Genomic DNA, 26800 nt, shown 5'->3' on the forward strand with positions numbered 1-26800 from the left:
GCTTTAAACTACATTGGCAGGTGGGTGGGCACCAGCATTTAGAAGTAGAAAAGAGGAATAAGGTGCATAAAGGAGAGTGTGTGTTGGATAGTATTAAAGCAAGTCGTGCCATATTAGATGGGAGCAGACTAAGAAGGACTACGTGGAATACAAAGACAGGTGTGGAATGCATGTATGTAAATGGACAGTGTGGTGAATAAGGTTGGTGAGCTACAAGCACAATTAGCCGTGTGGGAATATGATGTACCTGTAGTGGCAATAGGGTTGCAAAATTCCAGGAATTTTTAAGAGGAAACGTTCCATGGGAATTTATGGGAATTTTGATTTTTTTTGCACACTGTTGGTTTTTGTCTCTGACCCTTATATTATCTTTGTCATCAAAATAGACATACTGTTCCATACAAATAAAAACAGGCTTTCAAAACTTTATTTAGGTTATAATTTTGAACTTTATTGAACCCCCACAAAAAAGACCCATCTAAAATAAAATAGAAAGAGCGTCAGCTTATTTAGCCTGTAATTTGACCTTATTTTGTCCCCTTGAGTCTTCTACTCCTCATTGCTCCTCCTGATTCTCTGACTCTGGCTCTGACGTGTCCATTTCCTCCTCTGTGTCACTGTCTAGCTGTGTGGTGGACACTTCTATATCTGGCTCAATAAGTTGTAGGTTTGCCCGGATAGCCACCAGTTTCTCCACTCTCTTGTTAGTCAGCCTGTTGCGCACCTTTGTATGCGTATTCCCAAAAAGTAACCAGTTTCATTCAGAGGCCGCTGATGAAGGGATTTGGAGTATCACCGATGCAGTAGGTGACAGGGCCTCAGATGCACAAAGTCCCTTCCACCAGGTATGTGCACTGATATGCTTGCATGATTCCCATATCCCGTCCCCATTCCAAAAACCTTGCTTGGTAGAGAACTTTGCCCACGTCTAGATTGAGGTGGCGTGAGAGGGTAGAAATCACACTGTAAGCGCTGTTGATCTGTTCTCCAGAAAGTATTGGTCTCCCAACATGCTTTGGGTCCAGCATGTATGCTGCAGCATGAATCGGCTTGACACAAAATTCTTGACGCGTCTGTATGAATTGAACAATTGCCTTCTCCTCTGCTTTGAGCAGCAGGGATGTGGGTAGGGCAATGCTGATTTGTTCTTTTAAATCAGCAAAAAGCCTGAACATCTGACAAGACAGTGTCATCTCCTTCAATCTGAGCAATTGCAGATGCTACTGGTGAGAGTAGTTTAAGGCTGCTAACCACTCTCTCCCAAAACACATCATCCAGCGGCATTTTCTTGATGGTGGTTTCCATATCCCCAGACTGGGATATTGCCATTTCTTGCAGCGACTCCTTACCCCCAAGAAGGCTGTTGAACATTATGACAACACCACCCCATCTAGTGTTGCTGGGCAGCTTCAGTGTGGTGTTCTTGTTCTTTGTCGTTTGCTTGGAGTTGTAGGTTGCTGCAACTACCTGATTTCCCCTGACATACTTAACAACTTGCTTGGCTCTCTTGTACAGTGTTTCCATGGTTCTCAAACCCATGATGTCCTTGAGCAGGTTGAGCCCATGAGCTGCGCACCCAATAGACGTAATATGAGGGTAGGCCTCCTCCACTTGAGCCCAAGCAGCCTTCATATTCGCAGCATTGTCAATAACTACTGCAAAGACCTTTTGTGATCCAAGATCATTGATGACCGCTTTCAGCTCATCAGCAATGTATGTGTCTGTTGTCCTTCATGTCTGTGCTCTTGAACACTGGGAGAGGAGTGGAGACGATGTAGTTTATAATGCCATCTCCTCGTACATTTGACCACCCATCTGAGATAACTGCAACACAGTCTGCCATCTCTATTGTTTCTTTGAGCTTTCCTTGGACTCTTATACTCAGCCTCCAGCAAATAAGTAGACAAAGCATGTCTGGTGGGAGGACAGTATGCAGGGCGAATAACATTGAAAAATCTCTTCCAGTACACATTGGCTGTGAGCATGAGGGGGTGAGCCTGTCGCATATACAGCTTGAGCAAGGCACTCATCTGCATTCTTCTGGCTATGGTTATCCATTGTATCAAAGAACCTTCCAAGTGGGCCAGGAATTGCTGCTGATAAGGAGCCTGATGCTGAATGTGAACCATCATCTTCTTGAATGGAAGCAGAGGAACTCTGGGCTGACTGCTGTGAGCTTTGAGTGAAGTTGTTGCATTTGAATAAATGCTGCTGCATCTTCAGATCACAGATCACAGAATCTACAGTGCAGATAGAGGCCATTTCGGCCCATCGAGCCTGCACCGACACATATCCCACCCTATCCCCGTAACCCCACGTATTTAATCCCCTAACACTAAGGGTCAATTTATCATAGCCAAATCAACCTAACCCGCACATCTTTGGACTGTGGGAGGAAACCGGAGCACCCGGAGGAAACCCACGCAAACACGGGGAGAATGTGCAAACTCCACACAGACAGTCGCCCGAGGCCAGATTTGAAAATGCTTCCACACATCCGACGGTAAATGTGGCATTGTTCTATGCAGAGAAATAAAGGGCATTCATCTCTGTGTTGAACTGCGGTCGATCAGCACGATTGCAACAGGGTGAGTACATTTTTCCTGGTGCTCCATGTGATGGAAGTATGACCTGTGCACACACGACGCTACATCACCAATAGAGGGAGTTAATCGCTCATCCACTCATCCAACCAATCAGGACACATTTGTTCACAGTCACACACAAAACTTGTAATGATTAAAACAAGCCAAGTAAGAAATTCCTTAATAATTAAGATTCCATCTCTGTTAGTAATTTTAAGAGAGGACCTGTGGGGGGAAAAAAATGAAAGATACAAAAAAAAAGCAATATTATGCTAGCATGTACAGGAAACTTTCAATTTACCGGCACCTAAATAACCGGAAATCTCGGTTAACCGGCAAAATTCAGGAGTAGGTTCAGGTAAGTTTTACTTCATATTGTACTTGCTTTCCTCCATCTGTTGCTGTGCAAGGGTGTGGCTGCAGCTGTTGCTAAGCTACAGCGACGCTTGGAACTTGTGGCCATTGTTCTGCACTTGTTGTTAAGCAACAGGGTTTTTTTTAATTCATTGATGGGATGTGGGCGTCGCTGGCTAGGCCTGTATTTAGTGCCCATCCCTAATTGCCCTTGAGAAGATGGTGGTGAGCCACCTTCTTGAACCGCTGCAGTCCATATGGTGTAGGTACACCCACAATGCTTTATACGGAGCTGTCAGCTCTCCATATCTTTTACTATAGCTTTCGGTTATCCGGAATTTTTGATGAACCGGCACCCCGTCGGTGCCGGATTAAAAAAAAGTTTCCTGTACTTTTTTGGGTAAAATTCCCAAGCTAACCTTCCCGTGGAAAATTTCCGGAAATTTACCGGAAACGTTCCACACCTTCACAACCCTAAGTGGCAATAACGGAAACGTGGCTTAAAAATGATGAGGACTGAGTGCTTAATATTCACAGATACAAGGTGTTCAGAAAAGATAGGGAAGGAAAAAAGGAAGGTAGGGGGTGGCTGTTGGTGAACCATTTAACTGGTGTAATTAGAGGGATTGATTTAATTTAAATCCAATAAATTAAAGGGGATACTAGCATCTAAAATCAGGCCGAGGGTGTCCATAACTAACAATAGAAAATTTAATTAAATACATAGAATGGAGCAGGTGATGTGTTACTGTTGCGAGATGTGGGAGCCGGTGAACCCCATTGAGGCTCACGGTGATTACGTCTGTGACAAGTGTCTGCTGCTACAGGAACTCCAGCTCCGTGTTGATGAGCTGGAGTCTGAGCTTCAGACACTGCGACACATCAGGGAGGGGGAGAAGTTCCTGGACTCTGTGTTTCAGGAGATGGTCACACCTATGAAGTTAATTAATTCAGATGTAGCCCATGGTCAGGGACAGGACGGTGTGACTACGAGTGAGGCAGGTACGGGGATCCAGGAGGTAGTGTTGGAGGAGCCGCAGCCCTTGCTCTTGTCCAACAGGTTCGAGGTTCTTAGTCCCTGCTCCTGTCCCCACAGGGAGTGCAGGGAGGGTGAGCAACCTGGCCACAGCACCGTGGAGCGGGGGGCCATTCAAAAGGGGGGAGTAAATAGAAATGTTGTAGTGGTAGGGGATAGTATTATTAGGGGGATAGATAGAGTTCTCTGCAGCCGAGAGCGAGAGTCCCGTAGGCTGTGTTGCCTACCCGGTGCCAGGGTTAAGGACATCTCCTCTGGGCTGGAAAGAAACTTGCAGTGGGAGGGGGTGGATCCAGTTGCCGTGGTCCATGTTGGTACAAACGACATAGATAGGACTAGGAAGCCGGTTCTGTTAAAGGAGTATGAGCAGCTAGGGGTCAAATTAAAAGACAGAACCTCAAGGGTAATAATCTCTGGATTATTACCTGAGCCACGAGCGAATTTGGCTAGGACAAATAAAATTAGAGAGTTAAATGCGTGGCTCAAAGACTGGTGTGGGAGAGATGAGGTTTGCTTCCTGGGACACTGGCACCAGTACTGGGGCAGGAGGGAGCTGTTCCGTTGGGATGGGCTTCACTTGGCCAGTGCTGGGGCTAGAGTTCTGGCGGATCATATAACTAGGGCTGTAGAGAGGGCTTTAAACTAACTAGTGGGGGGGAGGTTCCTAGAGAACAAATAATAAAAATGACAACAGAGAAGGTCATAGACTTAGGTAGCAGTGGGGAAATTAAAAACCAGAGCGTGTCAGGAAGGGGCAGAAGGTATGGAGTAAAAGGTAAAGTAATAAAAAGGGCAAAAGCAGGAACTAAGTGTCACAAAACATATTTGAAAGTTCTCTATCTGAATGCACGTAGCATTCGTAACAAAATAGACGAGTTAATGGCACAAATAACTACATATGGGTATGATCTTGTGGCCATTACAGAAACATGGCTGCAGGGTGACAATGCCTGGGAATTAAACATACCAGGTTATTTAACGATCAGGAAGGACAGGCAGGAAGGAAGGGGAGGTGGGGTGGCTATGTTAATAAAGGAAGGAATCACTAATACAGAGAAATGATATTGGGTCAAAAGATCAGGATAATGAAACAGTTTGGGTGGAGATAAGGAATAATAAGGGGGAAAAAACACTAGTAGTCTATAGGCCTCTGAACAGTTGCAACTCTGTTGGACGGAGTATCAATCAGGAAATAGTTGAGGCTTGTAATAAGGGAACATCTATAATTATGGGGGATTTTAAACTATCATATTAATTGGACAAATCAAATTGGGCAGGGCTGCCTTGAGGATGAGTTCATTGAGTGTATTAGGGATGGGTTTCTTGAGCAGTATGTAACTGAACCAACCAGGGGGCAAGCAACCTTAGATCTGGTCCTGTGTAACGAGACAGGATTAATTAAAAATGTCCTAGTAAAGGATCCCCTTGGAATGAGTGACCATAACATGGTTGAATTCCATATTCAATTAGAGGGTGAGAAGGTTGGATCTCAAACAAGCGTGCTAAGCTTGAATAAAGGAGACTATGAAGGTATGAGAGCGGAATTGAGTAGAGTGGATTGGGAAAATAGATTAAAGGGTAAGACGATACATGATCAGTGGTGTACATTTAAGGAGTTATTTTACAACTTCCAAAAAATATATATTCCACTGAGAAGAAAAGGGTGTAAAAGAAAAGACAGCCATCCGTGGCTAAGTAAAGAAATTAAGGATAGTATTCGACTAAAAACAAGGGCATATAAGGTAGCCAAATCTAGTGGGAGGATAGAGGATTGGGAAAACTTTAAAAGACAGCAAAAAATAACAAAAAGATTGATTAAGAAAGGGAAGATAGATTATGAAAGTAAATTAGCAAAAAATATAAAAACAGATAGTAAGAGTTTTTGTAGTTACATAAAAAGAAAAAGGGTGGCTAAAGTAAATGTTGGTCCCTTAGAGGATGAGACCGGGAAATTAATGGTGGGAAATATGGAGATGGCAAAAACACTGAATGAATATTTTGTATCAGTCTTTACAGTAGAAGACACTAAGAATATCCCAACACTGGACAAACAGGGGGCTATAGGGGGGGAGGAGCTAAACACGATCAAAATCACTAAGGAAGTGGTACTCGGTAAAATAATGGGACTCAAGGCAGATAAATCACCTGGACCTGATGGCTTACATCCTAGGGTCTTGAGGGAAGTGGCGGTAGGGATTGTGGATGCATTGGTAATAATTTTCCAAAACTCCCTGGACTCGGCAAAGGTCCCGGCAGACTGGAAAACTGCTAATGTAACACCCTTATTTAAAAAGGGCAGTAGACAGAAGGCTGGAAACTATAGACCGGTTAGCCTAACATCTGTGGTAGGTAAAATTTTGGAGTCCATTATTAAGGAGACAGTAACAGGACATTTGGATAATCATAATTTAATAGGACAAAGTCAGCATGGTTTTATGAAGGGGAAGTCATGTTTGACAAATTTGCTGGAGTTCTTTGAGGAAGCAACATATAGGGTGGATAAAGGGGAACCAGTGGACGTAGTGTATTTAGACTTCCAAAAGGCATTTGACAAGGTGCCACAAAAAAGATTATTGCTTAAGATAAAAAATCACGGGATTGGGGGTAATATTCTGGCATGGATAGAGGATTGGCTATCTAACAGAAGGCAGAGAGTTGGGATAAATGGTTCATTCTCAGACTGGCAATCAGTAACTAGTGGTGTACCGCAGGGGTCAGTGCTGGGTCCCCAACTCTTTACAATCTATATTAACGATTTGGAGGAGGGGACCGAGTGTAACATATCAAAGTTTGCAGATGATACTAAGATGGGGGGGAAAGTAATGAGTGAGGAGGACATAAAAAACCTGCAAGGGGACATAGACAGGCTAAGTAAGTGGGCAGAGATTTGGCAGATGGAATACAATACTGGAAAGTGTGAGGTTATGCACTTTGGCAGGAAAAATCGTAGAGCAAGTTATTATCTTAATGGCAGGAAACTTGAAAGTACTGAAGTACAAAGGGATCTGGGGGTCCTGGTGCACGAAACTCAAAAGGTTAGTATACAGGTGCAGCAAGTGATTAAGAAGGCCAATGGAATGTTGGCTTTCATTGCTAGGGGGATAGAATATAAAAATAGGTATTGCTTCAGTTGTACAAGGTATTGGTGAGACCGCACCTGGAATACTGCATACAGTTTTGGTGTCCATACTTAAGAAAAGACATACTTGCTCTCGAGTCAGTACAAAGAAGGTTCACTCGGTTAATCCCGGGGATGAGGGGATGGACATATGAGGAGAGGTTGAGTAGATTGGGACTCTACTCATTGGAGTTCAGAAGAATGAAAGGCGATCTTATTGAAACATATAAGATTGTGAAGGGGTTGGATCGGGTGGATGCGGGGAAGATGTTCCCGATGATGGGTGAAACTAGAACTAGGGGGCATAGTCTTAGAATAAGGGGCTGCTCTTTCAAAACTGAGATGAAGAGGAACTACTTCACTCAGAGGGTGGTAAGTCCATGGAATATGCTGCCCCAAAAAGCTGCAGAAGCTACATCATTACATACATTTAAAACAGAAATAGACAGTTTCCTAGAAGTAAAGGGAATTAAGGGTTACGGGGAGCGGGCAGGAATTTGGACATGAGTCTAGGTTCGGATCGGTCATGGCCCTGTGGGTAGCGGAGCGGGCCCAGGGGCCGTATAGCCTGATCCTGCTCCTATTTCGTGTGTCTAATTCTGTTAGATTCAGGAGATGGTTCTGTGATAGTAGATTGGCGGTTAGGATCAGATCAGCCATGATCTTATTGAATGGCGGAGCAGGCTCGAGGGGCCGATTGGCCTACTCCTGCTCCTATTTCTTATGTTCTTATTAGGGAAGACATTGTCGTGTTGGAAAGAGAGGATGTCCTTGAGGAGGCAAGACAGAATCCATTTGGTTGGAGTTGAGAAGCAAAAAGGATATGATGACGCTATTGGGGGTATTCTATAGGCCTCCAAATAGTGAGAGATAGAGGAGCAAATCTGCAGGGAAATCGCAGAACTATAGAATGGTGATATTGGGGGACTTTAATTACCCAAATATCGATTGGGATAATGTTAGAGTAAAGGGAAAGGAGGGGGAGGAATTTCTGAAATGAGCACAGGACAACTTCCTTGACCAGTATGTCGTCGGCCCATCTTGGAAGGAGGCATTGCTGGATCTGGTGCTGGGGAATGAGGTGGGCCAAGTGGATCAAGTGTCTGTGGGAGAACACTTGGGTCAGAGTGATCATTGTATCATAAAGTTTAGATTAGTAATGGAGACGAGCAAGGAATAATCTGAAGTAGGACTTCTAAATTGGAAGAGGGCTAACTTCAATGGGATGAGAGGGGCTCTAGCCAGGTTAAAATGGAGCCACAGGAAAAACTAATGGAACAATGGGTGATCTTTAAGCAGGAGATGTTTCAGGTACAGGTTAGGTACATTCCAACAAGAGGGAACAGTAGGGGAACCAAAGCCAGGGCTCCTTGTATGACGAGGGAGATAGAGAATATGATGAAACAAAAAAAGAGGATGTATGATGCATGTCGGGTGAATTTTTCAAGTGAGAACCAGGCCAAATACAATAAGTTGAGAGGGGAAGTGAAGAGGAAAATAAGACTGGCAAAGAGAGAATATGAGAATAGAATGGCAGTTAACATAAGAGGGAACCCAAAAATCTTCTACCGGCATGTAAATAGTAAGCAGGTGGTAAGAGGCGGGGTGAGGCCTATTGGGGACAAAGAAGATGATATATGCTTAGAGGCGCAGGGCAAGGCTAGAATATTGAAGTACAGGAAACTTTGTGATATCCGGGACCGAGCTTTGGCCGTCCCATCAAAACTGCCGGACAAACCAGCGCTAATGTTAAAACATACGGAAGCTTTTGAGCTCCGTATCTAGCAACAAACCCTGTTGCTTCTAAACAGTCGGCCGTAGCTTGCAAGCGTCTCTGTAGCTAAGCAACAGCTTTAGCTAGACCTTGCAGAGCCTGACTGGTGGGGAAAAAAAAGCAACAGGCACTTGGAGCGGTTTACGTTAATTAAGGAGAGCCAGCACAGATTTGTAAAAGGCAAATTGTGTTTGACGAATCTAATTGAATTTTTTGATGAAGTAACAGAGAAGGTTGATGAAGGGAATGCAGTGGATGTTGTCTATATGGATTTTAAGAAAGTGTTTGACAAAGTACCACATAAAAGGCTGGTTAACAAAATTGAGGTTCATGGAATAGGAGGGTCAGTGTCAGCTTGGATAAGAAATTGGCTTAAGGACAGAAAACAGCGAGTCGTGCTAAATGGTTGTTTTTCAGACTGGAGAATGGTCGACAGTGGTGTTCCTCAAGGGTCAGTGCTAGGACCACTGCTTTTTTTGATATATATAAATGACTTGGATATTGGAATACAGAGTAAAATTTCAAAATTTGCCAGTGATACCAAACTTGGAGGTGTGGCAAACAGTGAGGAGGATACCAATCGACTGCAACAGGACCTACATAGGCAAGTAGAATGGGCAGACAAGTGGCAGATGGAATTTAATACAGAGAAGTGTGAGATGTTGCATTTTGGCGAGAGGGAGAGGCAATATAGACTTAATGGCACAGTTTTAAAGAGTGTGCAGGGACAGAGGGACCTGAGGGTTAATGTGCATAGATCTTTGAAGGTGGGGGGACATATTGAGAGAGTAGTTAGCAAAGCATATGGGATCTTGGGCTTCATAAATAGAGGTATTGAGTACAAAAGCAGGGAAGTTATGCTGAACCTTTATAAAGTGCTGGTTAGGCCACAACTGGAGTATTGAGTCCAGTTCTGGTCACCACACTTTAGGAAGGATGTGAAGGTCCTTGAGAGGGTGCAGAGGAGACTTACCAGAATGGTTCCTTGGATGAGGGATTTTGGCTACAAGGTTAGTTTGGAGAAGCTGGGGTTGTTCTCCTTGGAGCAAAGGAGGTTGAGGGGTGATTTGATAGAGGTGTACAAGATTATGACGGGTTTGGATAAGGTAGACAGGGGAAAGGCTGTTTCCATTAGTTGATGGTACAAGGACTAGGGGACACAGATTTAAGGTTTTGGGCAAGAGATACGGGGGCATGTGAGGAAAAAAAATTTACGCAGCGAGTGGTAATGACCTGGAACTCGCTGCTGACGGAAGTGGTGGAAGCGGAGACGATCAATGATTTCAAAAGGAAATTGGATAGGCACTTGAGGGAAATAAACTTGCAGGGCTACGGGGATAGAACGGGGGAATGGGACTGACTGGATTGCTCTACAGAGAGCCGGCACGGACTCGATGGGCAGACTGGCCTCCTCCTGTGCCATAATGACACTCTGACTCGAGCCTAATCTGGTCCTCACCTGATGTGTGTTCACGAGTACTTTTATCAGACGTTCTCGAGAGCAACTGAAGCCTTGGCTGTGTGTTTTTTCTCCTTAATTCAAGCTAATTATAGTGTTTCCACTGCTGCTCCAACTGAGTTTATATATTTCAGCCAAGAATGGAGATCTTCCTGGTCTGTATAGCTCAACAACTTGCTGGATAAACTTGCTGCATCATTGTAGTAACAATTTGGCTCAATAATAGTATTCTCACCGGAGTCAGAAAATCGTGCATTTGAACCCTGATCCACGACTTAAGCACATAATCTGTACTGACGCTTCACTGGAGTACTGAGGGAGTACTGCATTGCCGGAGGTGCTGATTGCAGATGAGGTGTTAAATCGAAGCTCAATTTGACTGTTCAAGTGCATGTAAAAGATCCCATGGCACTATTCGAAGTAGAGCAACTGTTTCCCAGATCTACTGACCATTTATTCCCCCCCAGTACCATCAAAACAGTTTGGCTGCTTATCTCCTTGATGTTTGTGTGACTTTGCTCTGGAAATTGGCTGCTGCATTTGTCTACAAAATAGTGACTAGCACCTCAAGTCATTTCTGTGAAATACTTTGGGACATCCTGAAGAGGTGAAATAAATGCAAGTCTTTTCTATCTAAACCTAGTGCATTTACAGTTTATATCCTTTACAGTAAATTAATCTTCAATAAGGATTATTTAAAGTTCCACACGAGTTGATGCACAGTTTCAGAAAGACTTGCTTTTATCTACTCATCAAAACATGACAAAACTCTTCATGCAGTGTGGAGTGCAGGGATTGTGTTAAGTTACCTCTATAGTGCATGACATGAATGATTGAGGAAGAATGCATACAAAGTTGAACATGGCTTTTTAATGAGCAGTGCGGTGGTTTTTTTTGTGATTTACAAATAGCTGAAAGAAGCAGCTTGAACTCTTAAACAGCCAAAGCATTGTAAATTAAGAAAGTACATGAATCGTATATTTGGGAAAGCCAGCAAACTCTTGGCTGGTAGTTCAATACTGTTTTGCTGTAACTTTTTGCATTTGTAACAAAGCAGAATTAACTGCAGAACATTTACTAATTAATACTGTAAATTAGGACTTCCATCAAATGGGGAAATTATTTAAATAATGGGTTATGATTTATTGTAAAATGCCACTGACTCAGTGATGAGTTCTGGTTTAGTATAACAGATTGGCTTACTCAGTCTTGTTGAGCTGTTGCCAAGCACAGTAAGCTTAGAATCCAGATCTTTCACATCAATTTTTTTTTTTTGACCATCATGTTGTCACTATGATTTCAGCAAAACACCGTGCAAAATTTTTGTACTGCCAACTGTGACATCCGTGATATCAGTATAGATTTAATTCTCCCAAATTTAGAATGTTTCTGGAGAGCATTTTGAGCTATTTAACAGTAGGATGAAGTACATGTGGTTGCCGGTCTATCACTAGTGTTTTGAAATGTATTGTACAAGAAACTTTTGACACAATCTTAAAACTTATAATTTTATTTTATTTTTCCTCCATACCAATACACTGAATAAACGACTGCAGTGAATATATATTAGTAGTCACTGGAAAATCGGATGTGGTTTAATTGGTTTTTGTGTCGATGTCATAATGGGATTAATGTTTACATTGCTTTTTGTACTTAATTGGCTGTAAAGCGCTTTGGGCCATCCTGAGGTTGTGAAAGGTGCTATATAAATGCAAGTCTTTCACGTCTTTTTTTTTTCCTGCCAATCTACTGAAGCTGTTTGGAACTTGAAGCATATTTAAAAAGTGCACATAGTTGAGACTTTTTAGGACTTGTCTTAATTGTGAAATTATCTTGCTTTCAGTTAGGTCATGATGCCTCTGCTGGTGAGTATTTGGCATGCAACTGGCTCCATGCTTTGTCAATGATTCCCGTTGTCAACATTAAGAGACGATGGGGGCTATTCAAGCATGACTTTCTCTGCTTTCCCTTTCCAGAGCAGAGAATTTTTGGAACCTCTGCTCAGCATGGCTAAGAATAAACTTACGTTTGTCTCCATTTCATCATTTAGCACAGAAATAGGCCATTTGGCCCATCAAGTCTGTGCTAGTATTACTCACCAAATGAGCCAACTAGTCTAACCCCATTGCCCTGGTAACCTCCCTTTTAATTGATTATGATTATCATCTGTGCCCCCTCATGCTGACCAGTGAAATCAATTCATCACTCGGGCTCCGAGTAGTCTAATGCTTTGTGCCATTAAACCAGGCCTTATACAGTACATCCTTTCAATAGATGTAGCTGGTATTTAGAGAGTATAAAATCTCCACCTCTCCCAGGTACCTTTCAACCAGTTGCAATCTGAAGGTAAGCTTGCCAGGATTTGCAATAGTAGGGGAAAGTATGGATGAATAGATAGGTTTGGAGACCAGATTTAAAGATGGGGAGACATGCAAGAAGAAACTTGCATTTATACAGCGCCTTTTATAAAGTCACATTCCAAAGTGCCATGGGATCTTTTACGTCCACCTGAACAGGCAGACAGGACCTCGGTTTAACATCTATTCTGAAATGCAGCAATCGGTGCTGAAGTCCTGGAGCGGATCTTGAGCCCACAACCTTCTGACTCCGAGGGGGACAGTGCTGCCACTAAACTAAACATGACCGGATGGAAAGGGTTAGGGAAGGAATCCCAGTAAGTAGAGCTGAGACGGCTGAAGGGCACGCACTGGATGTTAGTGGGTTGCAGTGAAGAGCTTCAACTTGCAATAAAACAGGTTATCATTTTAAAAAGTTTTGTTTTACTTAGTAATACTGTTTAAAAACTGATCAGCTGAGATGTACAACCACAGCTTGCATTTATATAGCGCCTTTAATGTAGTATAACGCCTTGAGGTGCTTCACAGAAGTGTTATCAAACAAATGTTGACACCGAGCCACATGAGATATTAGAGCCGATGACCAAAAGCTTGGTCAAAGAGGTCGGTTTTATATGGACAGTTTTCAGTGTGCCTTTTCATTGAAGTGCAAATATGATTGGCAGATGTTTGTTCTTTGAAATCATATTTATCTGGAAATTTTTAAGAGGATATTTCTCTCTAATTGGTGTAATTTTCTTTGATTTTTATACTGTTGCTATTAGTGGCGTTATTTCCATATTATAACAAACCTCAGTTGATTTATTTGTGTATACTCTGTTGCAAAGAACATCTGGCTTGTTACATGATTTTGTGAGCACATCCAACAAAATCAAATTGTGGTCTATTTCTTGCAGGAGGAGTGGTGGGACATTTCTCACTTAATAGGTCACGAGTCCAAATGCTAGGCCTGCTGGAAGATGTGCCTCCACTGGGCTGTCCGAGAGAGCTCTTTGCAGAAACACTAATCACCTGTCTCATCCCACTTGGATTGCTTTTCTCAGTTATCAGTTAGGAATGACATTGCTGATTGTTGAAAAGTATCTCATTGCTCAAATTGTCTTTTTATTAAAAAAAATAAAATTAAATAATAAATTCAAGAACAAAAGGAGAGTGCATTGATCTTTTTAAAAGATGTTTTAAACTTGGTGGTGAATGCCCTTTAGTGAGAATTGGCGGCGAGGAAGAAGAGCGATTAAGAACTCTAAAGAATCAAATCATTAATTGCACGATTATAGTCTGGAATAATCTTTTGTTTAATTTATTTCTTTAAACCCCAAAGGAATTATATTCGGGAAGACTTTCTTTATATGAATGCATGCTTATCTGAATTTTAGCATTGTGCTACAGGATTTGCCCTACAGCGAAGTACGTTGAGATAAAATGTACTTAGTCTATTTAAAGTAAATTCTCCTTTCAGTATTATAATTGACAGTCATTTTGACTGCTCTCGAATGGAAAATGGTCGCATTTTGTAACATAACAGTATTTTTCGTGCAACATCATTTCTGCTAATTTGTGGGTGTGATTTCCTTTCCACTTCGATTCTGATTTGGTTTTCTTTATTCTCCTTGTGTTGTGAACTGGATTGTGTAAGTCTTAAATCCAAAACACTCAGGCAGTTGATAATCTGAGTTCGTTAAATGGCAAAAAATGAATTAAGAACGATGATGTAATATTTCAAACCGCCTTAATGATTATCCAAATCAATCGGACAACAAGCAGTTCCTGCTGACATTTGATATTTTAACCAATTTATCAGGGATCCAGGTTGTACAGTACCTGCTTAATTCTTGTTTTGCTTCTGCTGTCTTTTCATCTCTGATGTAGAAGGAATAGTAGATTTTTGTAACAAGTCTTTTTTTAGTGATACTAATTGTAGAGGAGGGGAGGCAAATTTCCTACTCGTTCCTCACTTTTCCTTTCTAAATAATTTGCAGATGCCTAAAAAATCTAGAATTTGAATTGAACCTTTTATATTTAATGTACTCTTGAAGTAATGGTGCAATTTATATGCTGAATTTCCTACTGAGAGAATCGTGATTCATGGGAGAAAAAAATCTACAGAAACTTAGTTATACAGTAAGATTCATTTACTTTTGAAAATGTCAAATCTGTAACAGTTGACAGTCTGTTGTATTGTTACAATGGATCAGTTTAATGCTCCCATAGCAGATAGCTGTCTTTTTTTTAATATCAGAAAAGTAGCTTGACCTTTAATCTGACGTAGGCTTAAGGGTTAAATCACTTTGGCTGCTCCTAACTCAGCTGCTGCACAGGACCTGCGGTTCTGTGGTCTTAATACAAAAATGGAAGGACCCGGAGTTTTCTCTGAAGTGTCACTGCTTTGTAGTGACTTTGTATTGCTGTAGGGAACAGAATGACCGATTTGCTGAGTGAAAGACAAATTGCCTAGCTTCTATTGGAGCTACATATTTCTAACCGTAGAGTGAACTGTAATGAAATGTCAGAGTAGGTTTGCTTATATTTAACTATTGGCTTGATTCGTATCTGAAAGATTCAGAATAGCAATTCCACCTCGCATGACTCCAAGATGCAGTTATAGGATGGCTTCATCTCAGTTTTCCGAACTGTAATCTAGATTTATTGTAAATTCAAATTTTTTTTCATAAACCTCTCAATTCTGCATGAGCACCCACTTTGGAGCTATGATTTTCCAGAGTCTCATCTTGGAATGTACTACTACAAATTCCTTGCACTACTCAAAGAATCAATTTGTTTATAGTATTGGTTCAAAGTCCACAATTTAAGGATACAGCACTTTGTAACTGAAAAACATGACTACATCTTTACTTTCACGTTCCCAGTGCTTCTTTCTCATGGCATTCTGAATGAACTGCACAAACTTCGTGTGTGACGTGATTGTTCCGAATGAAGCACTTGCAGATAAACTATATTCATTGTCTAGGCTGAGCCTCCCACTGGTAAATGAGGGCACGCCTATGTTGCGTCCATTTTCCTTTCCAGCTAGTTTTCCTTCACCTCTGTCTGCTCTCCTTCACTATACCTACAGTGGGCTGCTGTTTATATGGACATTTTGTGAAACACCTGTGTTCTGAGAAGTGAATAATTTATTTGTACTGTATTAAATATTAATTCAGCATGGAAACCGATATGCAGTATCATTACATGCAGAATGACTATCTTTTTAGAACATTGCAGGTAATGCATAAAATTCTTTGGGAATATGGGTTTTGTATTTAAAGTAGCAAGGAATATGCCAATACACCTGTGCAGTCTTGCATTCCCGAGGCCTGAGTAATGTATATCATGTTCAATTTTTGGAGTATTAGCAGTAGTTTTCACATAACCATGCACGCTCTTGTACCCCTATCACATTGAGGTGTCCAGAGGAGTGGCACTCAAATGGAATCCTGTGATCTTCCAGTGCTGCACTCTCCTATAGTCCAATTCTCATTGCTACAATCACAGAATCACAGAAATCCCACAGTGCAGATAGAGGCCATTTTGGCCCATCGAGCCTGCACCGACACATATCCCACCCGATCCCCGTAACCCCTACACCAACACATATCCCACCCTATCCCCGTAACCCCACGTATTTAATCCCCCGAACACTAAGGGTCAATTTATCATAGCCAATCAACCTAACCCGCACATCTTTGGACTGTGGGAGGAAACCGGAGCACCCGGAGGAAACCCACGCAAACGCGGGGAGAATGTGCAAACTCCACACAGACAGTTACCCGAGGCCGGATTCGAACCCGGGTCCCTGGCGCTGTGAGGCAACAGTGCTAACCACTATGCCACCGTGCTGCCCCCGCCCCCCCCCCCCCCCCCCCTCTGGGCTTTATAAGTTTTGACTTTAAACCGATGACTGCTTGTGAGGCTGGAGACTGTGGGTCTCCGATGAGGTTGTGTCACTTTTCTTTCTCCCTCCCTCCCTCCCACTCCTTTGTAGGTTTCTGCCATCTGCAGGAGGAAAATTCCCACCGTGAGAAATGCCTCCCTGATCCCCGAAGGCAATTGAGCGTATTTCAGGAAGCCACAGTGATTGATATCACTAATCTCAGTTAACCCCCACCTACTTCTGTAACTCGAGGGTGACTTCCAATTGCAGGAATTCATCCAGCCCCCTTTGAAGGCCTGCTGCAAATGCACACTCCCTGCACATACTGGTGGACATTCCAGAGGCTGAAGACACTATGCAAAAGGAAGTGCATGCTTTTCTAGTAGGTTCCGAGGCAGATGTCAGAGAAAGAAGAACTTGCGCATATAGTACCTTTCACTTCCTCAGGATGTCCCAAAGCAGTTCACATCAAAGAATTACTTTTGAAGCTTTGTAAGCAAACAATGTAGATAAATTTGCATACAGCAAGTTCCCACAACCTGCAGCGAGATAAATGGCCAGTTAATGTGTTTTGGTGGTGGTGGTTGAGGGCTAAATGCTGGCCAGGAGACGTGGCGAACTGCTCTGCTCTTCAATTAATGCCATGGACTCTTGCATCCACCTAAACAGCCTAACAACCCAGCTCTACCTCAGCACCACCTCTCTCGGTCCCTCCAATGTCTTTGATTTGTCACACTGCTTGTCCAACATCCATTAATGGATGAGCAGAAATTTCCTCCAACGAAATATTGGTAAGACCAAAGCCATTGTCTTAGGTCCCCACCACAAATTTCATTCCCTTAGCCACCAAATCCACCCCGCTCCCTGCCAACCGTCTGAGCCTGAACCAGACTGTTCACAACCTTGGTGTTGTATTTGACCCCGAGATGAGCTTCTGACCACAAACCTGCTCCATCACCAAGACCGCCTACTTCCACCTCGGTAACATCGCCCAACTCGCCCCTGCCTCAGCTCATCTGCTGAAACCCCCCATTAATGCATTTGTTACCTCCAGACGTGAGTATTGCAATACTTTCCTGACTGACCTCCCACCTTTCCACCTTGCATGAACTTGAGATCATCCAAAACTCTGCTGCCTGTATCCAAGCTCACACCAAGTCCCATCTACCCATGTACGATAGCAAAATACTGCAGATGTTGGAAATCCGAAATAACAACAGAAAATGCTGGAAAAACTCAGCAGGTCAGGAACAATCCGTGGAGAGAAATTTGAGTTGACGCTTCGGGTCAAACCCTTCTTCAAAACTGGAAAGAAAATAAAATAGATCGAAGGCAGGGCTGCGATCGGACAAAAGAAGTGAAAGAGACAAAAGAAGTAGAAGAGACAATAAAAGGTATACGAAGCCAGACGAGATGGTAATAGGCTGAGATTAGGTGTGAAGTGTACTGGCAGGGCAAGAGATAGCTGCCAGGTGGGAGAGTGAAATAAAAGGAAAGGGGGGGGCAGGGGGAAGGAGTGGAAAAATTACACGTAAAAAAGTGATAGGGGCCGAGGATATGATCTGAAATTGTTGAACTCGATATTGAGTCCAGAAGGCTGCAAAGTGCCTAATCGGAAGATGAGGTGCTGTTCCTCGAGTTTACGTTGAGCTTCCTTGGAACAATACAAGAGGCCAAGGACGGTGAGGTCCAAGTGGGAATGGAGCGGTGAATTAAAATGACACGCGACCGGAAGCTCAGGGTCACCCTTATGGACTGAACGGAGGTGTTCCGCAAAGCGGTCACCCAATCTGCGTTTGGTCTCCCCAATGTAGAGGAGACCGCATCGTGAGCAGCGAATACAGTATACTAGATTGCGAGAAGTACAAGTAAATCGCTGTTTCACCTGGAAGGGGTGTTTGGGGCCCTGGACAGTGGGAAGGGGGGAGGTATAGGGGCAGGTGTTACATCTCCTCTGCTTGCACGGGAAGGTGCCAGGGGAAGGGCTGTTTGGGGTGATAGAGGAGTGGACTAGGGTGTTTCGGAGGGAGCGGTCCCTACGGAATGCTGAAAGGGGAGGGGAAGATACGTTTGGTGGTGGGATCACTTTGGAGGTAGCGGAAATGCCGGAGGATGATCCGTTGAATGTGGAGGCTGGTGGGGTGAAAGGTGAGGACAAGGGGAACCCTATCATGGTTCCGGGAGGGAGGGGCAGGGGTAGGGGTGAGGGCAGAAGTGCGGGAGATAGAACTGACACGGTCGAGGGCCGTGTCAACCACTGTAGAGGGGAATCCTCGGTTGTGGAAAAAGGAAGACATGTCTGAAGCACTAGTGTGGAAGGTGGCATCGTCGGAGCAGATACGGCGGAGACAGAGAAACTGGGAGAATGGAATAGAGTCCCTACAGGAGGCGGGGTGAGAGGAAGTGTAGTCCAGGTAGCTGTGGGAGTCAGTGGGCTCTGTGCCCTGTGCTCACTGACCTACATTGTCTGGCAACGCCTTGTTTTTAAAATTCTCATCCTTGTTTCCAAATCCCTCCATGGCCTCGTCCCTCCCTATCTCTGTAACCTCCTCCAGCCCTACAACCCTCCAAGATCTCTGCGCTCCTCCAATTCTGGCCTCTTGCACATCCCCGCTCAACCATTTGTGGCCGTGCCTTTACCAGCTCTCCCTAAACCCCTCTACCTCTCTCCTTTAAGATGCTCCTTAAAGCCTACCTCTTTGACCAAGCTTTTGGTCATCTGTCCTAATACCACCTCATGTGGCTCGGTGTCAAATTTTGATAACGCTTCTTTGAAGCACCGCGGGACGTTTTACTACATTAAAGGTGCTATATAATTGCAAGATGTTGGTTTAAAGTCTCACCCAAAAATCGGCACTTATGACAGTGCAGCATATTCCTGGCACTGGAGAGTCGACCTAGATTATGTGCTCAAGTCCTCGGTAACATGGAGGGTCTTTTTCAGTTTGGCTCCTGAAAATAAAATAAAAATCTTGCAACTCTGACCAACTCCAACTCCACATGAGAAAACAATGTGGATAATGTTTGGAAATTTATCAATCTGCATTTCCCGCTGAGCGTGAAAAAGCTGGTGGTGCATTTTTTGTCGTCTTATCCAACAGACTGTGTGCTGATATCACTTGAAGGAAATGGGTCAGCTTCTGCGAGGTATGGCTCTCTTCCAAACTTCTGCACAAGGCAAACATCTGATGGGTTTTTTTGTCATGTGTTTCTTGATGCTCAAACACTTTTCTATTTCTAGCTTGCAAACTTAGCTGTAATTCTTAGTACATCAAAGTACCTAAAATGCATGGGCCCTGAAATTACATTTTCAGATAACTAGCAGAGGAATTTCAGATCCGTGTGTTAAGCATTTATTCGCTAATATTCATAATGTAAGAGCAGGGGAATTATCCCCGGTGTCTCGGACAATATTTATCCCTCAATCAACATCACTGAAACAGATTATCTGGTCATTGTGACATTGCTGTTTGTGGGAGCTTGCTGTGTGCAAATTGGTTGCCGCGTTTCCTACATTACAACCGTGGCTACACTTCTAAAAGCACTTTATTGGCTGTAAAGCGCTTTGGGACCTTCGGTGGTTGTGAAAGGCACTATATAAATGCAAGTCTTTCTTTTCATTGTATTTTGTTTTCTTTTGCTGGTGGGGGGGGCAGAGGAGGAGAAGCTGATCTCAGCCAGAACAGTAGTGAGGGGTGCTACATTTCGCTGCAGTGCCCCTGTGCGAAAGAGGTACCTGCTCCTGATTACATAGAAACATAGAAGATAGGAGCAGGAATAGGCCATTCGGCCCCTCGAGACTGCTGCGCCAGTCAATGAGATCATGGTTGATCATCCAAACTCAGTACCCTGTCCCTGCCTTCTCCCCATATCCCTTGATCCCTTTAGCCTTAAGTAACTCCTTCTTGAATATATTTAATGAATTGGCCTCTACTGCCTTCTGTGGTAGCGAATTCCACAGGTTCACCACTCTCTGGGTGAAGAAATTCCTCCTCATCTCAGTCCTAAATGGCTTACCCCTTATCCTTAGACTGTGACCCCTGGTTCTGGACTCCCCTGCCATTGGGAACATCCATCCTGCATCTAGTCTGTCTAGTCCTGTTAGAATTTTATAAGTTTCAATGAGATCCCCTCTCATTCTTCTAAACTCCAGCGAATATAAGCCCAATCGACCCAATCTCTCCTCATACGTTATTCCTGCCATCCCAGGTATCAGTCTGGTGAATCTTCGCTGCACTCCCTCCATGGCAAGAACATCCTTCCTTAGATAAGGCGACCAAAACTGCACACAATACTCAAGGTGTGGTCTCACCAAGGCCCTGTACAACTGCAGCAAGACATCCTTGTTCCTGTACTCAAACCCTCTCGCTACGAAGGCCAGCATACCATTTGCCTTCTTAACCGCCTGCTGCACCTGCATGCTTACCTTCAGCAACTGGTGCACAAGGACACCCAGGCCTCGTTGCACTTCCCCTTCTCCCAATCTATTGCCGTTCAGATAATAATCTGCCTTCCTGTTTTTGCCACCAAAGTGGACAACCTCGCATTTATCCACATTGGGCAGATGCATGGCAGATGCAATCACCCAACCTGTCCAAATCATACTGGAGTATTATTAGTATATGATGCCCAGCTTGGGATGTTTAAGTTGTGCATGTCAGGTGAGCATAAGGTTTCGCTTGGCTGTGATAGCCGCGTAGTTTGTTGACGTTCACTGTTTAGCCTCAACGAAGGATGAAATGCTGAAGGGCTGCTGACACCCCGGCATTATTCCCCAGCAAGGAATTAACATCTACAGGAGAGGAGGATAGGGAATTCAGGGGTGGGGGAAACAATGAGCATGTGTATAAAATCATCGGTACAAAATGATGCAAGTCCCTTTCTGAGCAGAGCTATCAATCTTGTACCGTTTATAGTAGTTTATTGATTACAGTTGACTCAGTCATATATTTGATCTGCCATTTCCGTTGGCCAAGACCAGTCGCCCTTTTCTAGTAAGTAACAAGCAGACCAAAGGGTGGCCTTGCATTAGGTGTAAATGGTAATCTGGACAATGTGAACAAGTACAAGGAAGTAAAATACTTGCGGTGGGGGGCGGAGAAAGAGGACGAGATTCTTCTGGTTTGTGGTGCCTTTTAAGCAGTGAGTGCCGACAATTTTAAACGGTTCCTTATTTCTTTTTCCAGGAGTTTGCAGCACTTACAAAAGAATTAAACATATGCAGAGAGCATCTGCTGGAACGAGAAGAAGAAATTTCTGAACTGAAAGCAGAAAGAAATAATACTCGGGTAAGTGAACTACAAGTGTTCAAAATATACCATTAGTTAATGCAAATTAAATGAAGCAACAACTGTACTAGAGGCTGCCATTTGTAGGCCCTACAAGTTCTGTAGTATTTTATGTCAAATTTACTTCTTTTTATAAGTAAAGAAGTTTTTTTGATTTTATTTGTCACAAGGTGGGTAAGTTCCTTATTATTTCTACATTTCCCAGACTGAAAGTGAAATGTTATTTGTTGGGTAGACTCGGCTTCTGGCATTTTACCTCTTCTCCCCCCTTTCCCCACCTCGTAAGCATTGTCTGACCCTGGAAGCTAAGGTTAAGTGCTGTAAAGAGTGTTTGTGTTTGGACTTGGGAACCTAATGAAGTGGCAATTCTGCTTGGGAAGAGGCCAAAGCAAATTTATTGCGAGATTGAAAAGACTTTCATTTATAGAACTGTGTGGCTACTTCTTTTCAAGGCTCGGAACTGCACAAATATTTATTGGCTGAAAATTCTCCCGGATATTTTCCAGTTTGTCAACTAATTGAAATAGTTGTGCAAGTACAAGTGTGTCAAATAGGGTAATTTAACTGCAGTACTTTGAGAATTCCTTTCTAGCTGCCAATGCAATGCTCCAGCATTCCAAAAAAACCCACACACTGCCGGATAACCACAACTTAGCGGTTAAATGTGATTTGTGGTGTGATACTGAGACATGCAGATCAGAAAACCTCCAGATGCCATCTCTGCTTTGTGCTGAGTGAGCTGATCTGAGCAGATGCTGTAGTGTGGACACGATATTTGACTTCCAAGTAGTCGAGCTGAAGAGGTGGTAATCTTCTTGATCCAGTGAGCCCTGCTGCAATGCATATGTTGCCGGATTCTCTTTCCCCCCCCCCCCCCCCCCCAACAGATGAATAATAGCAACCTGTGCAAGGTATGAGAAAGCTGCTGGCATCTGGAGCTGCTTTCAGGGCCGGAGGGAAAGCTCTCGAGGGTGTGCTCCTGCTGTTACCTCAGTTCTTTGTCCTAATTGCTGTCAATCCAGGAGCCAGTGGTGAAGAGGCGTGCGTGTGTGTGATCTAGCCTGTGAATGCATTTAATTCATGCCGGGGGAACCAACAAAATTAGATCATTATAATTGTAACAGTTTTAATAATTCCTTGAGACAAATAGATTCTGAGACTTATGTTTCTACTGCAACACTAATACTGAGAGTAGTATATTTGGAAAATGATTAAATATTGTATCAGTCTAATTTTTGTTGTTTGTTTTGTAGCTGCTTTTAGAACACCTTGAATGTCTCGTTTCCAGACATGAACGGTCCCTCAGAATGACAGTAGTAAAGAGGCAAGCTCAATCACCAGCAGGTGTATCTAGTGAAGTAGAAGTTCTCAAAGCACTCAAATCATTATTTGAACACCACAAAGCTTTAGATGAAAAGGTATTGTATTTCTGTATATCAAATTGTTCCAGACAGTAAATTTCACGATGTGGTTTGCTTTTCCTGGTAGCTCAGATTGTGATGAGTCAAGAGGATGCTCAGACAATATCTTATTTTCTACAATTGATCTGAAAGTGAATAAGCTTCTATAGGCTCTAAATCTTCAGTCAAATATTTTGATGCGTGGGCTGCTGATTCTGAGATCCTATCAGTCAGCAGCGGGAAGGGGGAAGGAGAGAACAGAAGTGGAGGGCAAGTTAACCAGGAGCACCTGTGCACCTTTTATCAATTAGTCAAAAACAGGACATGCATTCTGTCAGTGCTGAGGGGTGAGAAAGGGGAGGGAGGAAAAAAAACTAGGATTTTTTTCCCCCCCTTACGGTCTGGGAATGTTGGAAGATTTCTCGGGAATGTTGGAAGATTTCTCTCTAATGTTTTAGTCCATCTGCTGTTGAAGTCCTCATCCATGCTTTTGTTACCTCCAGACTCAACTCTTCCAATGCTGCCCTGATCGGCCTCGCATCTTGCACCCTTCATAAACTTAAGCTCATCAAAAACTCTGCTGCCCGTATCCTAACTCACACCAAGCCCCGTTCACCCATCACCCATCTGCTCGCTGACTTGCATTGGCTCCCGGTCCAGCGGAGAATTTTTTTAAATTTTCATTCTCTTATTCAAATCCCTCTGTGGGCCTCGCCCCTCTCTATCTCTGTAACCTCCTCCAGCCCCGCAACCTTCCAAGGATTCTGCGTTCCTCCAACTCTGTCCTCTTGTGCATCCCCCACTTCCTTCGCCCCACCATTGGCAGCTGTGCCTTCCTAAACCCTGAAATTCCTTCCCTAAACTTTGCCGCCTCTTCATCTCTCTCTCCTTTGACGCTGCTTAAAACTTACCTCTTTGACCAGCTTTTGGTCACCTATCCTAATGTCATTTTGTTTGGCTTGGTTTCTGTTTTTGTGTGATTGCGCTCCTGTGACGTGGCTTGGGATGTTTTACTATGTTAAAGGTGCTATATAAAGGCAAGTTGTTGTTGGATAGTAATAGCACAGGAGCATTGTATTTTTGCAGTTTCATCATTTACATTTGGGGTGGCAAAGGCATAAAGTTTTCAAATCCCTCCATGGCCTCGCCCGCCTTATCTGAGGAAGGATGTTCTTGCCATGGAGGGAGTGCAGCGAAGATTCATCAGACTGATACCTGGGGTGGCAGGAATGACGTATGAGGAGAGATTGGGTCGATTGGGCTTATATTCGCTGGAGTTTAGAAGAATGGGAGGGGATCTCATTGAAACTTATAAAATTCTAACAGGACTAGACAGACTAGATGCAGGAAGGATGTTCCCGATGGTGGGGAGTCCAGAACCAGGGGTCACAGTCTAAGGATAAGGGGTAAGCCATTTAGGACTGAGACGAGGAATTTCTTCACCCAGAGAGTGGTGAACCTGTGGAATTCTCTACCACAGAAGGCAGTTGAGGCCAATTCATTAAATCTATTCAAGAAGGAGTTAGATATATTTCTTAAGGCTGAAGGGATATGGGGAGAAAGCAGGGACAGGGTACTGAACTTGGATGATCAGCCATGATCTCATTGAATGGCGGAGCAGGCTCGAGGGGCCGAATGGCCTACTCCTGCTCCTAGCTTCTATGTTTCTTCTATGTGTCTATGTCCCTATCTCTAATCTCTTCCAGCCCCCCAACCCCGAGATACCTGCGCTCCTCTAATTCTGCCCTCTTGAGCATCCCTGATTATAATCGCTCAACCATTGGTGGCCGTGCCTTCTGTTGCCTAGGCCCTAAGCTCCGGAATTTCCCTCCCTAAACCTCTCCGCCTCTCTACCTCTCTTTCCTCCTTTAAGACGCTCCTTAAAACCTACCTCTTTGACCACTCTGCCCTAATTTCTCCTTATGTGGCTCGGTGTCAAATTTTTGTCCTATAATACTCCGGTGACGTTAAAGGTGCTATATAAATACAGTTGGTGTTAAGCTTTTAAAAATAAAAAATATCTGTAGATGCAGAAATTTCTTTTTTCAATCTGTGCTGGCTTTGCACTTTCATTTTGCTATTGGGAACAGAAATTGCAGAGTTGGCACTTCTATACAGGCTGAACTACATGTGCCTGTGAATTGGCCTCTGGTCTTCAGTAACCCTTGGGTTTGATCTTCCTGCATGCTAATTTGATTCAGCTTTTGTTTTTTTTTTACCAAAATGACAAATTGGAATCAAATTGGTGCCTTGTTCCTGATCCTTATGTTTAGATCCTGTTGTGGCCTTGCTCCTCTATCTGTAACTTCTTCCAGCCATGCAGCCCGCCCCCCACCCCCACCCCAAACATTCTCTCTGCCCAAATTTGGCCTCTGGTGCATCCAGTTTTGGAATTCCTTTTCTGAACCTGTCCATTTCTCCACTTCCCTCTTCTTTAAGACCCTCCTTAAAATCCACCTCTGGCCAAGCTGTTGGTCACCCCATCTAATATCCCCATCTTAGGCTCAGCATCCATTTCTGACTGACTATGCCACTGTGACACACAGTCTTTCTATGTTATTGCACTAAATATGTTACTGTTGATTCAATCCATAGCGTTTACATATTTGTCTGGGGGGTGGGGTCAGGTATAAAGTGGTAATTGGGAATTACATGTACTTTCGTAACTTTTTTTCTCCTCCCTCTCTCCCTCCCCAAACATTAGTTTTATAAACTTGGGAGAGTACAGTTGTTGCCCTGGTTAGTCTATGGATGAATTGAGCAAACTGTCCAATGTCTGTGCAGTTCTGTTCAAAAACTGCTTTAACCCAAAGGCTTGCGTATGCATTAGCTTGTCATGGCCTCGGTAAGTAATGATTTATGGTAACACAGCAACAAAAGTTGTTTCAAAATCAGGACCAGCAGTATGTTTCTATTTCATTTTTGTATGTGCTTATCAAATCTGAAGTGAAAGAATTAAATCCCTTGCTTGATTGGTAAGTAATTGAAAAAGTCGATGTTAATCACTAAAATTTCCATCGAGCTTTGAACAGCAACTTGCATTTGTAAAGAATGTCCCAAAGTGCTTCACAGCAAAAACAGATGCTGAGCCAGGAAGGGAGAGGTTAAGGAGTCGCCAAAAGCTTAGTCGAAAAGATGGGTTTTGAGAATGATTTTGAAGGAGCAGAAAGAGGCGGTGAGTTTATCATTTCTATTGAGCCATTACACAATGGTGTAACCTTAAATATACAATGCAGCTGTTTCAGCAGAAGTTTCTGCTGTTAATTGTGGGTGAACAAATGCAGGGGATGCACAGAAGCCCAGAATCGGAGGAATGGAGTATTCTATAGGGGGGGGGGGGGGGGAGTATATATGGAGGGATTTAACGACAAGGATGAAGATTTTTTTTTTTTTTTAATTTGTCCTGGGGATGGAGGGAGTTGTCGTAGGGCAGTGAGAACAAGGTAATGGGCAAGTGGGACTTGGTGTTAGACAGCTTTAATGCAAGAGTTTTGAACTAGTCTTTTCCTATAACTTGAGGCCACCCACTGTTGACTAACTTAAAGAAACAGTTGCAGT

At 43.4% G+C, this 26800-nt stretch overlaps 1 protein-coding gene across 16 annotated transcripts in view; it reads left to right on the forward strand.

Moving 5' to 3' along the window:
• The window catches only part of LOC147107127 (liprin-alpha-1-like), a 166528-nt gene that overhangs the window by 59720 nt on the left and 80008 nt on the right, over window positions 1–26800 (forward strand). For 15 of the 16 annotated variants that reach the window (XM_086008214.1, XM_086008202.1, XM_086008206.1 and 12 more), the window contains exons 2-3: window positions 21741–21842; window positions 23096–23260. In XM_086008214.1, coding sequence (XP_085864340.1) covers window positions 21741–21842; window positions 23096–23260 — 267 coding nt within the window. Of the gene's footprint in view, window positions 1–21740; window positions 21843–23095; window positions 23261–23340; window positions 26418–26800 lie in introns of those variants that run through there. The other variant, XM_086008215.1, reaches the window with a different exon arrangement.

This window comes from Somniosus microcephalus, chromosome 15 (assembly GCF_052327205.1).
Source record: "Somniosus microcephalus isolate GS21.2 chromosome 15, FLI_Smic_1.0, whole genome shotgun sequence".
NCBI classification, from domain to species: Eukaryota; Metazoa; Chordata; class Chondrichthyes; order Squaliformes; family Somniosidae; genus Somniosus; species Somniosus microcephalus.